Source organism: Dendrobates tinctorius, unplaced genomic scaffold, assembly GCF_039654945.1.
Source record: "Dendrobates tinctorius isolate UK_male_01 unplaced genomic scaffold, ASM3965494v1 ptg000191l, whole genome shotgun sequence".
NCBI classification, from domain to species: Eukaryota; Metazoa; Chordata; class Amphibia; order Anura; family Dendrobatidae; genus Dendrobates; species Dendrobates tinctorius.
Genome location: NW_027361858.1, coordinates 14153616 through 14170252, shown reverse-complemented (window position 1 = coordinate 14170252; position 16637 = coordinate 14153616). Strand labels below are relative to the sequence as shown.

Sequence of the window (16637 nt, the reverse complement as noted above, 5' to 3'; positions counted from 1 at the left end):
CATGACTATGCGGTTTCGTAGCCTTAAGCTGCTGTTAAGCCCTTTCCTCGCTGCTCTCTGCCTCCATCTTGTGGCCAAACTCTAGTACTACACCGTCTCCTTTTCCTGCTGTTCTTTGTCGCCCCCCAGTGGCCAAAACCCAGTACTTTCCCATCTTTCACTGTCTCTAGCTGTCTCCCCACATACATATACAGCAGTCCACATCAAGTACTTTTACTGCACATTTTGCATTCACCTTCCTACTGCAGACAGGTCCATAGGTCAGTCCACTTCCCTACAGATATGCATCTGCCATTTGCTGTTCATAAGCTGAAATCTTGCATTATAAAAAAAGCACAATGCATTTTTTCATTCTTACTACAGCGTATGTCAGTCTACTTCTAAACAGGAAGCATCTATACTTTGATGGTGATTACTTATCCAGCTCTAATTCTAATTTTTGTAATTATTCTTGTGCTCTAATCTTAGCTAATCCACTTCTGATAAAGACTTAAGACTAGATTAGATGGAAAGTAACATGTGTCCTTTTTCCTAAGGAAATGTTCATTATAAGGTGTAAAGGGGGTTTTACACTAAGCGATATCGCTAGCAATATCGCTAAAACGTCACTGGTTTTGTGACGTTATAGCGATATTGCTAGCGATATCGCTATGTGTGATACTTACCAACGACCGGCTCCCCCGCTGTCCATCGCTGATCGCGCGAGAATGTCCGGCTCCTTTTCTCGTCGGGCGCTTCCTGCTGAGACTTCCTGCTGTGACGACGAGCGACGCTGGACGCGGGCGGGAGGACGCCGGATCGCTGTGTGTGAATGGTAAGTATCGTGCGCTGCGTCGCTGCTGCATCGCTGTGAGATCTTTCTGTATGAAAGCTCACTAGCGATCATTTAGCGATGCACCAGCGATCCTGACCGGGTCGGATCGCTGGTTGGATCGCTGGTGCATCGCTAAATGTAAAAGGGCCTTAAGATGTGGTGTATGGCCAACTACAGCATGTCGAATGTCACCATGGATGGCATCGTGGTGCTCCATAAGGAGGTCTTTACCGCAGATACTTATGACTTCCTAGTTCTGATTCTAGCTATTCTTGGTGTCTGGGGACTGAGTAGTAACCTGCTGATATTAATTCTTTACTTTAAGTTTAGGCCTTTAAGAACACCTACAAATCTTCTCCTGGTTCATATCAATTTCAGTGACCTATTGTTATCGATTTTTGGGTTTAGCTTTCACTTTGCCTCCTGTGTAAGCAGACAGTGGATTTGGAACGAGGCAGGATGTGTTTTTGTTGGATTCTGCAAAAACCTCTTTGGTAAGTGAATTAAAACATATTTCCTATTAACTTTCTGAATGACAGAAAAGGGCAGTGAGTCCGAAAATGTATGCACAGTCTTTTATGCTATTAATGCAGCTTGATTATGTAGTTATGGAAAGTTATAAATAACACATCCTGAAAAATATGCTATGTTGTGTAATGAAAAAGAGCATATGGATAGGTTTATTACTAAACAAAAGTTTACAGACATTAAACTTGCTACCAGGTGTACATGCATTGTATTACTAAGCTTGCACCAGTCCAGACATAGTTTGCATCCTTGTATACAGTATAATAGATGCATTCAGGGCCAGACTGGACAAAAAAAAGTAGCCCTGCCACAAAACCCCACCAGCCCACATACTATAACACTCTCCCCACACCCGATCAGTTTGCTATACTTTGTTGTGCTCCTCGACACTCGTATTAAAGGCTTTATTTGAAGAGCCATGTGTGAATGGCACCGCAGTGCCCATGATCGACCATAGGTCCATTTACATGGTGCTCTTTAGAGTGTCGGTTCTCGGGATCATGGAGGTCCCTGCAGTTGGACCCCAGCGACTGCAAAGTTCTCGGGATAGGGGATTACTTGGGATAATCCATTTAAATGAGTTTTCCAATATTTTTTTTATTTTCCCATTGGAATACTGAAAATAATAAACCAATATTAACCCTCCCAAAGACCAATGTCACCTCTCCAACAACAGGACAGGAGTGGTACCGTGAACTGTATACAGAGTGGGGAAAAAAGTATTTAGTCAGTCACCAATTGTGCAAGTTCTCCCACTTAGAAAGACGAGAGGCCTGTAATTGACATCATAGACTGACGCTCATAGTTGTGGTCTAAATGAGAAAACAAATCCTTGTCTGATTTGGCAAAATTTGTTTTCCAAATTATGGTGGAAAATAAATATTTGGTCATTAAGAAAAGTTAATCTCAATATTTTGTTATATATCTTTTGTTGGCAATGACAGAAGTCAAATGTTTTCTGTAAGTCTTCACAAGGTTGGCACACACTGTTGGTGGTATGTTGGCCCATTCTTCCATGCAGATCTCCTCTAGAGCAGTGATGTTTTGGGCCTGTTGCTGGGCAACACGGCATTTCAAATCCCTCCAAAGTTTTTCTATGGGGTTGAGATCTGGAGACTGGCTATGCCACTCTAGAACCTTCATATGCTTCTTACAAAGCCACTCATTCATTGCCCTGGTGGTGTGCTTGGGATGATTATCATGCTGAAAGACCCATCCACGTTTCATCTTCAGTGCCCTTGCTGATGGAAGGAGTTTTTCTTTCATGTACACAGATCAGTCATCCTGGTCCCTTTTCAGAGAAACAGCCCTAAAGCATGATGTTGCCACCCCCATGTTTCACAGTAGCTTTGGTGTTCTTTGGATGCAACGCAGCATTCTGTCTCCTCCAAACACAAAGAGTTTTGTTTCTACAGTTCCAAACAGTTCTACTTTGGTTTCATCAGACCATATGACATTCTCCCAGTACTCTTCTGGATAATCCAAATGCTTTCTAGGAAACTTCTGACAGGCTGGTCATGTACTGGCTTAAGCAGGGGGATACGTCTGGCACCGCAGGATCTGAGTCCCTGGCGGCGTAGTGTGTTACTGATGGTAACCTTTGTTACGGTGGTCCCAGCTCTATGCAGGTCATTCACTAGGTCTCCCTGTGTGGTTCTGGGATTTTTGCTCATTGTTCTTGTGATCATTTTGACCCCATAGGGTGAGATCTTGTGTGCAGCCCCAGATCGAGGGAGATTATCATTAGTCTTGTATGTCTTCCATTTTCTTATTATTGCTCCCACAGTTGATCTCATCACACCAAGCTGCTTGCCAATTGCAGATTCAGTCTTCCTATCCTGTTGCAGGGCTACAATTTTGTTTCTGGTGTCCTTCAACAGCTCTTTGGACTTCATCATAGTGTAGTTTGGAGTGTGACTGTTTGAGGTTGTGCACAGGTGTTTTTTATACTGATAACAAGTTCCAACAGGTGCCATTACTACAGGTAATGGGTGGAGGACAGAGGAGCCTCTTAAAGAAGAAGTTACAGGTCTGTGAGAGCCAGAAATCTTGCATATTTTTAGGTGACCAAATACTTATTTTCCACCATAATATGCAAAATATATCTTGCCAAATCAGACAAGGGGATTTTCTGGATTTGTTTTCTCATTTTGACTCTCATAGTTGTGGTCTACCTATGATGTCAATTACTGGCCTCCCGCATCTATTTAAGTGGAAGAACTTGCACAATTGGAGGCTGACTAAACACTTTTTTCCCCACTGTATACAGGAAAGGAGAAGTGGTACTGTGCAGTGTATACAGGGTGGGCCATTTATATCCATACACCTAAATAAAATTGGAATGGTTGGTGATATCAACTTCCTCTTTGTGGCACATTAGTATATGGGAGGGGAAACTTTACAAGATGGATGGTGACCATGGCGGGCATTTTGAAGTCAGCCATTTTGGATCCAACTTTATTTTTTCCAATGGGAAGAGAGTCATATGACACATCAAACTTATTGAGAATTTCACAAGAAAAACAATGGTGTGCTTGGTTTTAACATAACTTTATTCTTTCATAAGTTATTTACAAGTTTATGACCACTTATAAAATGTGTTCAAAGTGCTACCCATTGTGTTGCATTGTCACTACAACCCGCTTCTCCCAATCTTGACACACTAATAGCAACACCACAGAAGAAATGTTTGGTGTGTCACATGACCCTCTTCCCATTGGAAAAAATAAAGTTGGATCCAAAATGGCCGACTTCAAAATGGCCGCTATGGTCACAACCCATCTTGAAAAGTTTCCCCCCTCCCATATACTAATGTACCACAAACAGGAAGTTGATATCACCAACCATTCCCATTTAGTTGTATCCATATAAATGGCCCACCCTTTATATACACAGGACAGGAGAAGTGATACTGCGCAGTGTATATATACAGGAAAGGGGAAGTGGTACTGTGCAGTGTATATATACAGGACAGGAGAATGGGTACTGTGCAGTGTATATACAGGACAGGAGAAGTGGTACTGTGCAGTGTATATATATATGGGACAGGAGAAGTGGTACTGTGCAGTGTAGATACAGTATATATGGGATAGATAGAGAGATGATAGATAGATAGATAGATAGATAGATAGATAGATAGATAGATAGATAGATATCGGATAGACAGATGGCACTCGGGACCGGATTGTGCGGCTGCATGTATTTCTATGCAGCTGAACACTCCGGTCCCGAGTGCAGTGTCGGATACGGAGGTGCGAGACTCGTGCAAGTTTCTCGCATGTCTGACCCCGGTCTAATATGCAATGTCCTTTCCTTTTTTCCGTGGGCTCCCGTGTAATTCGCCAGGGGGAAAGCAAGTGACTGGAGGCCGATGTTTATAGCATGGGAAGGGGATAACCCCTTAATACCATGTGACATACTATCCCGTCCATGTGCCCTGGGACTTAATTCCCTGGGACGGGATAGTACGTCACAGCGATCAGCGGCGCCCACGTGGTGAGCGCCGCTGATCACGGCCGGGTGTCAGCTAATTATCACAGCTGACACCCTGCACAATGTGTCAGGGGCGGTCATGGACTGCCCCCGACACGTTAACCCCTTGCACGCCGCAATCAAACACGATCGCGGTGTACCGGGGGTTAAAGGGAAGCATCGGCAGGGAGGGGGCTCCCTCCGTGCTTCCCTGAGCCCCCCACAGCAGCGCAATGTGCAGCGCTGCTGCGGGGGTCTCTTTCCCTACAGGTCCCCGGATCCAAAATGGCGACGGGGACCTTTGGGGGCCTGTAGAGAGCTGACTTCCTCAGTGCCTGCAAAGCGCAGGCATGAGGAAGTCTGCGTCTATGCCTGTGACAGATCGCTGATCTGTGATGTGATAGATCAGCGATCTGTCACAGGACAGTGATGTCCCCCCTGGGACAACCTAATAAAGTTAAAAAAACCTGTAAAAATAATTTTAAAAAAAATCGCTAAATAAAGTGGAAAAAAAAAATCCCCAATAAATTCATTTTTTGGAAATAAAAAAAGAAAAAAACAATAGAAGTACACATATTTGGTATCGCCGCATCCGTAACGACCTGCCCTATAAAACTGTCCCATTAGATAACCCCTTTAGCGAACCCCTTAAAAAATAAAAATAAAAAACGAAGCAAAAAAATGATTTATTATCATACCGCCGAACAAAAAGTGCAATAACGCGCGAACAAAAAGACGCATATAAATATCCATGGTACAGCTGAAAACGTCATCTTGTCCTGCAAAAAACGAGCTGCCATACATCATCAGCGAAAAAATAAAAAAGTTATAGCTCGCAGAATAAAGCGATGCAAAAATAATTATTTTTTATATAAAATAGTTTTCATTGCATAAAACTGCCAAAACATAAAAAAATGACATAAATGAGGTATCGCTGTAACCGTACTGACCCGAAGAATAAAAGCACTTTATCAATTTTACTGCACGCGGAACGGTGTAAACGCACTCCCCAAAAGAAATTCATGAAACGCTGGTTTTTGTTCATTCTGCGTCCCAAAAATCGGAATAAAAAGCAATCAAAAAATGTCACGCGCCCGAAAATGGTACCAATAAAAATGTCAACTCGTCCCACAAAAAATAAGACCTCAAATAAGTTGGTGGGTCAAAATATGGAAAAATTATAGCTCTCAATATGTGGTGATGCAAAAACTATTTTTACAATAAAAAGCGTCTTTTAGCGTACGACAGCTGCCAAACATGAAAACCCGCCATATATAGTAAATCAAACCCCCCGTTATCACCCCCTTAGTTAGGGAAAAATAATAAAATAAAAAAATGTATTTATTTCCATTTTCCCATTAGGGTTAGGGTTAGGGCTAGGGCTAGAGCTAGGGTTAGGGCTGATATTAGGGTTAGGGGTGTGTTGGGGTTAGGGTTGGAGTTAGAATTGGGGGTTTCCACTGTTTGGGCACATCGGGGGCTCTCCAGATGCAACATGGCGTCGGATCTCAATTCCAGCCAATTCTGCGTTGAAAAAGTCAAATGGTGCTCCTTCCCTTCCAAGCTCTGCCATGCGCCCAAACAGTGTTTTACCCCCACATGTAGGGTATCAGCCTACTCAGGACAAATTGCAAAACAACTTTTGGGGTCCAATTTCTCCTGTTACCCTTAGGAAAATAAAAAATTGGGGGCAAAAATATAATTTTTGTGGAAAAAAATGATTTTTTTATTTTCACGCCCGGGCGTCATAAACTTCTGTGAATCACTTGGGGGTTCAAAGTTCTCAACACACATCTAGATAAGTTCCGTGGGGGGTATAGTTTCCAAAATGGGGTCACTTGTGGGGAGTTTCAATAGTTTAGGTACATCAGGGGCTCTCCAAACGCACATGACACCCGCAGACCATTCCATCAAAGTCTGCATTCAAAAACGTCACTACTTTCCTTCCGAGCCCCGACGTGTGCCCATACAGTAGTTTTCTCCCACATATGAGGTATGAGCATACTCAGGACAAATTGGACAACTACGTTTGGGGTCCAATTTCTCCTGTTACCCTTGGGAAAATAAAAAAATTGGGGACTAATTGATCATGTTTGTGGAAAAAATACGATTTTTTTATTTTCATGCCCGGGCATTATAAACTTCTGTGAAGCCCTTGGGGGTTCAAAGTGCTCACCACACATCTAGATAAGTTCCTTAGGGGGTCTAGTTTCCAAAATGGGGTCACTTGTGGGGGGTTTCCACTGCTTAGGTACATCAGGGACTCTCCAAAAGCAACATGACACCCGCAGACCATTCCATCAAAGTCTGCATTCCAAAACGTCACTACTTCCCTTCCGAGCCCCAACGTGTGCCCATACAGTAGTTTTCTCCCACATATGAGGTATCAGCGTACTCAGGACAAATTGGACAACAACTTTTGGGGTCCAATTTCTCCTGGTACCCTTGGGAAAATAAAGAAAATTGGTGACTAAAAGATCATGTTTGTGGAAAAAATACGATTTATTAATTTTCACGCCCAGGCATTATAAACTTCTGTGAAGCACTGGGGGGTTCAAAGTTCACACCACACATCTAGATAAGTTCCTTGGGGGGTCTAGTTTCCAAAATGGTGTCACTTGTGGGGGGTTTCTACTGTTTTGGTACATCAGGGGTTTTCCAATCGCGACATGGTGTCCGATCTCAATTCCAGCCAAAACTGTCAAATGGCGCTGCTTCCCTTCTGAGCTCTGCCATGCGCCCAAATAGTGGTTTACCTCCACATGTGGGGTATCGATGCACTCAGGACAAATTGCACAATAACTTTTAGGGTCCTGTTACCCTTAAAAATAAAAATGGGGGGTGAAAAGATCATTTTTGTGGAAAAAATATGATTTTTTAATTGTACGGCTGTACGTTATAAAAATCTGTGAAGCCCTTGTGGGTTCAAAGTTCTCACCACATATCTAGATAAGTTCCTTGGGGGGTCTAGTTTCCAAAATGGGATCACTTGTGGGGGGTTTCCACTGTTTAGGCACATCAGCGGCGCTCCAAACACGACATAGCGTCCGATCTGAATTCCAGCCAATTTTGCATTGAAAAAGTCAAACGGCGCTCCTTCCCTTCTGAGCTCTGCCATGCGCTGAAACAGTGGTTTCCCCCACATATCAGGTATCAGCGTACTCAGGACAAATTGCACAATAACTTTTGCAGTCCAATTTCTCCTGTTACCCTTGGTAAAATAAAAAAATTGAACCTGAAGTATTTTTTTTGTGAAAAAAAGTTAAATGTTCATTTTTTTTAAATATTCAAAAAATTCCTGTGACGCACCTAAAGGGTTAATAAACTTCTTGAATGTGGTTTTGAGCACCTTAAGGGGTGCAGTTTTTAGAATGGTGTCAGTTTTGGGTATTTTCTATCATATAGACCCCGCAAAGTGGCTTCAAATGTGATGTGGTCTATAAAAATAAAATGGTGTTGCAAAAATGAGAAATCGCTGGTCAATTTTTAACCCTTATAACTTCGTAACAAAAAAAAAATTTGGTTCCCAAATTGTGCTGATGTAAAGTAAACATGTGGGAAATGTTACTTATCAAGTTTTTTGTGTGCTGTATCTCTGTGATTTAAGGGCATAAAAATTCAAAGTTGGAAAATTGCAAAATTTTCAAAATTTTCGCCAAATTTCCATTTTTTTCACAAATAAACGCGTTATTTGAATGAAATTTTACCACTAACATGAAGTACAATATGTCACAAGAAAACAATGTCAGAATCACCGGGATCCATGGAAGCATTTCAGAGTTATTACCTCATAAAGGGACAGTGGTCAGAATTGTAAAAATTGGCCCGATCATGAACGTGCAAACCACCCTTGGGGCTTAAGGGGTTAATACCCATGGCCCTTCCTAGGCTATGAATATCAGCCCGCAGCTGTCTGCATAGCCTTTACTGGATATTAAAATAGGAGGATCCCCCTATTATTAATAGCCAGAAAGGCTATGCAGACAGCTGTGGGCTGATAGCAATGGCCCCTTCCTAGGCTATGAATATCAGCTCCCCCGGGCTACAAACACCAGCACACAGCCGCCCGAGAAATGGAGCATCTTACAGATGCGCCAATTCTGGCATATAGCCTCTCTCTCCCCACTGCCGTGTAGCGGTGGCAAATGGGGTAATAAGGAGTTAATGTCACCTTTGATTGTAAGGTGACATCAAGCCTGGTTAGTAATGGAGAGGCGTCAATAAGACACCTATCCATTACTAATCCTATAGTATGTAAAGGGTTAAAAAGACAGAGACAGAAAAAAAGTATTTTAATGAAGTAAAACACCACACAGTTTTGCCATTTTATCATACGCCTAATTTCCCGAAGCCCTTGATCTCCTGAAAAAAAAATTGTAATAAACACAAATACTTCCTGTTCTACATAGTCCTTAATAAAGAGTGTCCCACAATGAGTCCAGCTCTGCTACATCTGGATGCATGACATCTAGAGATAGCAGAGCTTGTAGATGACCACCGGAGATCTCTGGCGGTCACCCACAGTTTAGTTCTCACGGTCAGCTGACCGTGAGAACTAGCCTAGTGACTAGAGATAACCCCTGGTGACATGCTTTGCAGTTCTTGCGGTAACACGGCAGTTCTCGCGGTAAGCTATCGCGAGAACTGCAGTGGACGGGGACTTCCAGTGGTGGGAGGAGGTAAGACTTTATTTAAATTAGCACACATGCGTAGTAAGCTGTGTTTACGCAGTTATTACGCATGTGACTAATCATTAGATAGTCTATGTTAAGTTTACGGTGGAGCGTTTCTGCATTGTAAACAGACATGTTGCGTTCAGGAAAGATGCGTCGCATGTCCGTTTATGCAGGTGTGCCGCCTGCATCTTTTAATGCATAGTGGAGACGGGATTTCATGAAATCCCCTCCACTATGCTGTAAGGGGACGCTGGGGGATCTGGACGCTGCATGTTTGACGCTGGGGCAAACACGCAGCATTTCCTGACCGTGGAAACATACCCTTATAGATGAGCCATTTCTGGGGCGGCTGAGAGCTGATTTTTTTAGTCTGAGAGGGGGGTCAATAAATGATGCAATGCTATGTATAGCATAAGCGATCGCATGATCGCAGCTTCAAGTCCCCTCAGAGGACTATTAAATACAGTAAAAAAGTGGAAAAATAAGTTTTTACAAAATTTGAAAAAAGATAAAAAAAACCAAAAGTTCAAATTAAAATAAAAAATACATATATTTGGTATTGCTGCGTTTGTAAAAGTTTGATCTGTCAAAATATAAAAAAACTTAATCCAATCTATAAATGGCACAATAATAAAAAAATCAAAGCGCCAAAATTATTTTTTTGGGATGCTATAGAATGCAATAAGAGGAATCAAAACATTGTATCTACCCCAAAATGGTACCAGAAAAAACTTCAGCTAAGGGCAGAAAAAATTAGTCCTTACAAACATCGTAGGCTCCCTCCTTATAAGGCAAGCTATAGCGATTACCGAAGAAGCTGCACCGGGATCCCAGATACCTGGAGTGCTCCCAATAATGAGCTGTTTGGCGCTGCAGCTGCATGTTTAGTTGGCTGTGTGACAGTCACAACACACAGGCTCTCCATACGACACATGCAGCTGCGGCACCGAACAGCTGATTATCGGGAGCGCCCCAAGTATCCGGGTTCCCGATGCAGCTTCTTTGGTAAGCATTATAGCTTGCCGAATAAGGAGGAAGCTGACGATGTTCGCTCATCTCTAGTCCTTACCTAGCCCCATATCCCGAAAAATTAAAATGCTACAGGTCTTGGAATGTGGCGACAAAAGCAAAAAAAAAAAAAAAAAATTATATATACACACCCTGTATATACATATTTTTTTTACAAATTTCCAATTTTTTCAACACTATTCAAAGCTATACCTGTTTGGTATCTGCGTGCTGACCTGGAGAATCATTATATTTCCAGATAATTTTTTCCATATAGTGAACATGGTAAATGAAAAATCCAAAAAACAATAGTGAAATTGCACTTTTTTTTGCAATTTCAATGCGCTTGGAAATTTTTCCTGTCTTCCAGTACACTATGTGGTAAAACGAATGATGTCATTCAAAAGTACAACTCGTCCTGCAAAAAACAAGCCCTCAAATAGCTATACTGACGGTAAATTAAAAAAATTTGGCTCTTGAGAAAAAAGGAGGGAGAAGCGGAAAATCGCTATCTCATGAAGGCATATAGTATATGTTCCCTAAATTATGGTATATACAGTATATACCAACCATAGAGTCCCCAAAGGATGAAAAACATGATAAAAACAGAATCTAATTTTTCTATTTACACCTTTGGCCTGGGACAGCTCATAGAATCTCATGGCTTTCAGTATCATCTTTACGCTGATGACACACAGATCTACATCTCTGGACCAGATATCACCTCCCTACTAAACAGAATCCCTCAATGTCTGTCCACTATTTCATCCTTCTTCTCCGCTAGATTTCTGAAACTCAACATGGACAAAACAGAATTCATCATCTTTCCCCCATATCACGTGACCCCCCTACGAACCTATCAATTACAGTAAATGACTGCTCACTCTCCCCAGTCCCACAAACTCGCTGCCTCGGAGTAATCCTTGACGCTGATCTCTCCTTCAAACCACATATCCAAGCCCTTTCCACTTCCTGCCGACTTCAACTCAAAAATATTTCACGAATCCGTTCATTCCTCACCCAAGAATCTGCAAAAACCCTAGTCCATGCCCTCATCATCTCTCGCCTTGACTACTGCAACCTCATGCTCTGTGGCCTCCCCTCAAACACTCTCGCACCCCTCCAATCTATTCTAAACTCTGCTGCCCGACTAATCCACCTGTCCCCCCGCTATTCCCCAGCTTCTCCCCTCTGTCAATCCCTTCACTGGCTTCCAATTGCCCAGAGACTCCATTACAAAACCCTAACCATGACATACAAAGCCATCCACAACCTGTCTCCTCCATACATCTGTGACCTCGTCTCCCGCTACTTTCCCGCACGCAACCTCCGATCCTCACAAGATCTCCTTCTCTACTCCCCTCTTATCTCCTTTCCCCACAATCGCATACAAGATTTCTCTCGCGCATCACCCCTACTCTGGAACTCTCTACCACAACATATCAGACTCTCACCTACCATCTAAACCTTCAAAAAGAGCCTGAAGACCCACCTCTTCCGACAAGCCTACAACCTGCAGTAACCACCGATCGACCAAACCGCTGCGCGACCAGCTCTACCCTCGCCTACTGTATTATCACCCATCCCTTGAAGATTGTGAGCCCTCGCGGGCAGGGTCCTCTCTCCTCCTGTACCAGTTATGACTTGTATTGTTTAAGATTATTGTACTTGTTTTTATGTATACTCCTCCTTACATGTAAAGCGCCATGGAATAAATGGCGCTATAACAATAAATAATAATAATAATTTTGCTGCATTTGCCATTAAATGCACTGTTATTCATGCATCATATAGCACAACTAATAACTATCATCCCTGTTATTTGGAACCAGACTGCATTGATTCATAATTTATGGGATTATTTTATCATTCACACTGTATCATTGTTATAAAATCCAGACCTTTTCACTTAAGGATGTATTTTCTGTGGATCATAAGACAATCTACTGTGGTGCAATAGTGATAGCAGTCACAGTTTATTACTTCTTGCCCAATGCCGTTTTCATATATCAGCACATTGAGTCTTCCCTCTGCTGAAGATGAACATTAACTAACAGGAGGGCTGTCAGATCCGTCAATGAGCATTGGTAAAAAAGGCAAGTATCTTCCCATTTCTGTGGAGAAGAGCAAGGTGGTTGCCTAACATTTACTGGTCCTTGCTCTGTGATCCTGTTTTGCCATTTCTGACCTAATATTTGTGTATACATATAATTTATAATATTAATTACTATGTTACTTGCTTTACAGGTAATGTGTCAATTGGTACTGTTACTGTGCTTGCCTATGGGAGGTATATTCAAGTGGCATGGAACAAAGTCATTGACTTCCCATGGTCCTGTAAGGCAATATCTTGCGTCTGGATATATTCCGTAGCCTGGAGTTCAGCTCCACTCCTTGGTTGGAACAGATATACTCTGGAACTCCATGGTCTAGATTGCTCTTTAGAACAAATATCAGAAGATTCCCGCTGGGTGTTTTTTGGTTTCTTAGCTTTTTTAGTAGCCCCAGTTAGCATTATGGCATTTTGCTATGGGCACATATTGTATTCTATCAGAATGGTGAGTATAATTTGTGGAAACCTGTTTTCAGACATAAATCAAAGTACACAAGAAGTAGCATTTTCAATGGCAACATTAGAGACAGTTTAAAAAACAATAATTTTTCAAAATAATCACTATATAGGTATAAAATTGGTAAATATGGTTGGTTGTGAAGACAATCGTCTTTCAGCTTTTCTTTCTAATACACATAAAGAATAAAAAGGAATCTGACTTCTCTTTACAACTCTCTGGCTGCTATAACCAGGCTGGTGATAATGCTAGAATTTCTAGGTTCTTCTGATGAGTGCATCCCTTTAGTACAATTAAATGATTGTACATTCAATAGTTAGAATGATGTTAGAATGATGAATGTCAGAGACCTTGGGTGGTGGGGTGTATTCTAATCTCTTCAAGACAGCTTGTCCATACTGCAGTGCCACTCTTATTCACTTTGAATGTCTGGTATTGCAGGTTATCCCCATTCAATAAGAATGAGCTGCAATACCAGACACAGCATGACGACAAAAGTGGCTCTGATCCTCTTTTTAATCTTTAAACTACAGCTAAAGGACGAAGTCCCCAATTCATCAACTGTGGGGGGGGGGGTTTAATTACTTTCATGAAATTTGTTCACATGGTTCACAAATTTTGTTCAAAGTCAAAAATGGTCTTTTTTTTAGGACTTTATCTATTTCTGTGACTTTTACTGCAAAATGTGGCATGTTTTGCAAAGTGTCATAAAAAATTGCTAAAAAAAGAAATCTGGTGTACAGAAAATCACTCTGAAGTGTGTGTGTGTGTGTGTGGGGGGGGGGGGAGGGCACAAGTACATATATGACAAATCTTGCAATTTTTTGAAAACTCTGGAACCATGCCCACAATGGCAAAATAGAAACGTAAAATAGACTTAAAAAATTGAATGATGAATTTGGTATAAACACGACAAAAAAGGAGCAAATGGAGATATGGATGCTATAGATAATATATTCAGTGAGGTTTAATGCATTGATAGTTTACATTTAAAACATTAATCTCTTTTAGTGATGAGAAAATGTGCTCGTGTGCTGTCCAAGTGTCTTCGGCGTGCTCGAATATGTTTGAGTCTACGCGGCTGCATGTCTCGCGGATATTCAACAGCCACAGCACATGTAGGGATTGTCTAATAAACAGGCAATCCCTCCATGTGTTGCAGCTGTCGAACAGCCATGAGACATGCAGCGTTGGGGACAGGACAGAGAGATAGATAGCCACCAGATATTTAATAAGCTATGTGGAGCTTATATGTCAGCTTTTCAGGAATTTTTTTTTTAATAACCAGCCAAGGGAAAGCAGACAGCTTAGATGGTCTTATTAGTGTGGGAAGGGCTCAATAACCATGTAGCTTCACAGTCTACTAATATCAGCTCACAGCTGTCTGCTTAACCTTTACTAGTTATTAAAAAGTGAGGACCCTAAAGCAAAAATGACATGATGGTTGTCCCTATTTTTAATAACCAGGAATGTGTAAGCAGACAGCTGGGGGCTGACATTAATAGGCTGGAAAGGTTCATGAATTTTTGCCCCTTTCCAGCATAAGACCAGCTCAAAGCTGTCTGCCTTCACTGAGCTGGTTATTAAAAATAAAAAGCCAGCTCAATTTCTTCATTTATTTTTTTATTAGCTAAACATATGTACGGTAAACTACACAAGCACGAATTATATATTTCACTGACTTTTTTCTATCTATCTATACAGTATATCTAATTCTATTCCAGGTATTTTCTGATGAAATGTCGAGTTTCCTTTGAGATGTGTGCATAAAAATCAGATGGCACATGCGTGGTCTGTGTGCTGTGCAATTTTTTTCTTGCACCCATTGACTTGCATTGGCGAGTCTTGTCCGATATATGTTGCCACTCACAACAGTGAATTTTCTCACAGAATCATTGAATAACATTAGTCTGAATGTATTTCGATTTTTTTTATTGGACTGCACTTGTCCGATTTATATGTAGGTGAAAGCGGGCCCTTATAATGAAAGATATGATTTTAAATAAAATAGTGTAATAATAATGTAAATTAAATATCCAGTTTTGTCATTTTCTATAGAAACAGCTAAATATTTTTCCAGCATATAACTACTGGTATCATAGAGCAAAAATAGAAGTTGAAACCACAAAACACATCACTGCTCTGAATATTTAAAGAGGACCTTTCAGTAAAGTTTTCTTGTTGAGCTGGACACATAATGTTTTTAATTTTGCCTCTCTGTTGCAGAGATATGAACAATCAAAGCATTTGGCACTGAATGAGTTAACACTTACTTGGATGCAAGAAAAGTTAACTAATTAGGTGCAAAATACTTAACTGTACAGAGGCGAAACTAAAAATGAAATAAAAATGAAAATAAAAAAAAAACAACAAACATTTTATTCTACTCTGCAGCCACTATTACATCTTATGTCCAGTCCAGCTCAACGTGAAACATTTGGTCTTCTTTAAAGGGTATATTCGGGACTTTATAAAAAAAAAAAAATGTGCCTAAGAACTAGCAGGCAGGTTATTACAACTTACCTGCCTGTTGTGCCCGGCGCCGTTCTTCCCCCACAGACCACTCCTGCTGGGGATTCAGCTGCCTCTGCTGACGTTAAATCTACAGAGCGGAGGCTTCTTTTCTGTTCCACTCTGTCAACAGGGCAGGATTTCCAGCATCATTATGATTGATAGCTGGATCACTGTTGCCTAACTGGGGAAGATGGCTGTCAATCAGAATGACGCCGGAAGTCCCACCCTGTCATGTCAGCAGAGGCAGCTGATTTCCTGTCCGGAGTGGTCTGTGACTGCTCTGTGCCGGGAAAACAGCGTCATGTGCAACAGGCAGGTAAATTGCAATTATCTGCCTGATAGTGATTTTGTAAGTGTAATTTTGAAACATAGTCATTTTAATACTATTCTTTTTTCAGCTGAGAAGACTACGAGGACATGAAAGTGGCTGTGATCGTAAATTGCAGGAGTATGAAATTAAAGTGGCTGCAATGTGCACCTTAGTGATAATGGCATTTATTATCCTTTCTTTGGATACCTTCCTACATATTGTCTCTGATAGTGGTGTGTGGTTACAAGGACCTAATGACTCCCATAGGAGCCATTGTATCTTCTCTCTTATCAAAACCAAGTCCAGCAGTAAACCCGCTCATCTACATATTAACGAGCATAAAGGTACCAGTTTTATAATATAGTATATGTTATATTGCGTCATTTACAAAAGGCTTAATTCTTTAATACAGACTGGTAGGATATGTGTCATGATCCAGGTTGGATCTGACAGGGTAAATGCACAAAGTAACCTTTTTTTTTTTTCCCTTGGCTGTGTGCCAAAGGTGGTATTGCCCCCGGTGGCCATTAGGGTCATTGCACTGTGGTGATTTCAGTTGTAGTTTTCCCCCCAGTGGCCATTAGGGTCATTACACTCTGGTTATCTTAGTTTGTGCATTAATTATGCAACAGGTGTGAGGATCTATAAAAGAGTATCAGGTGTGTTAATCACTGTTGGTGATATTGTAAAGTATTCATTTGCAAGCTAGCCTGGGTGAAGGATGGAGCTAAAGGAGACTCACAGGC

General features: G+C 41.4%; 1 protein-coding gene across 1 annotated transcript; it reads left to right on the top strand.

Moving 5' to 3' along the window:
* Positions 1–992: 992 nt before the first annotated feature.
* On the top strand, positions 993–16250 carry LOC141055731 (opsin-3-like). The gene is given in 4 exon segments (XM_073552420.1): positions 993–1308; positions 12745–13055; positions 15980–16087; positions 16089–16250. Coding segments are annotated over 4 exon segments (897 nt in total).
* Positions 16251–16637: the final 387 nt, after the last annotated feature.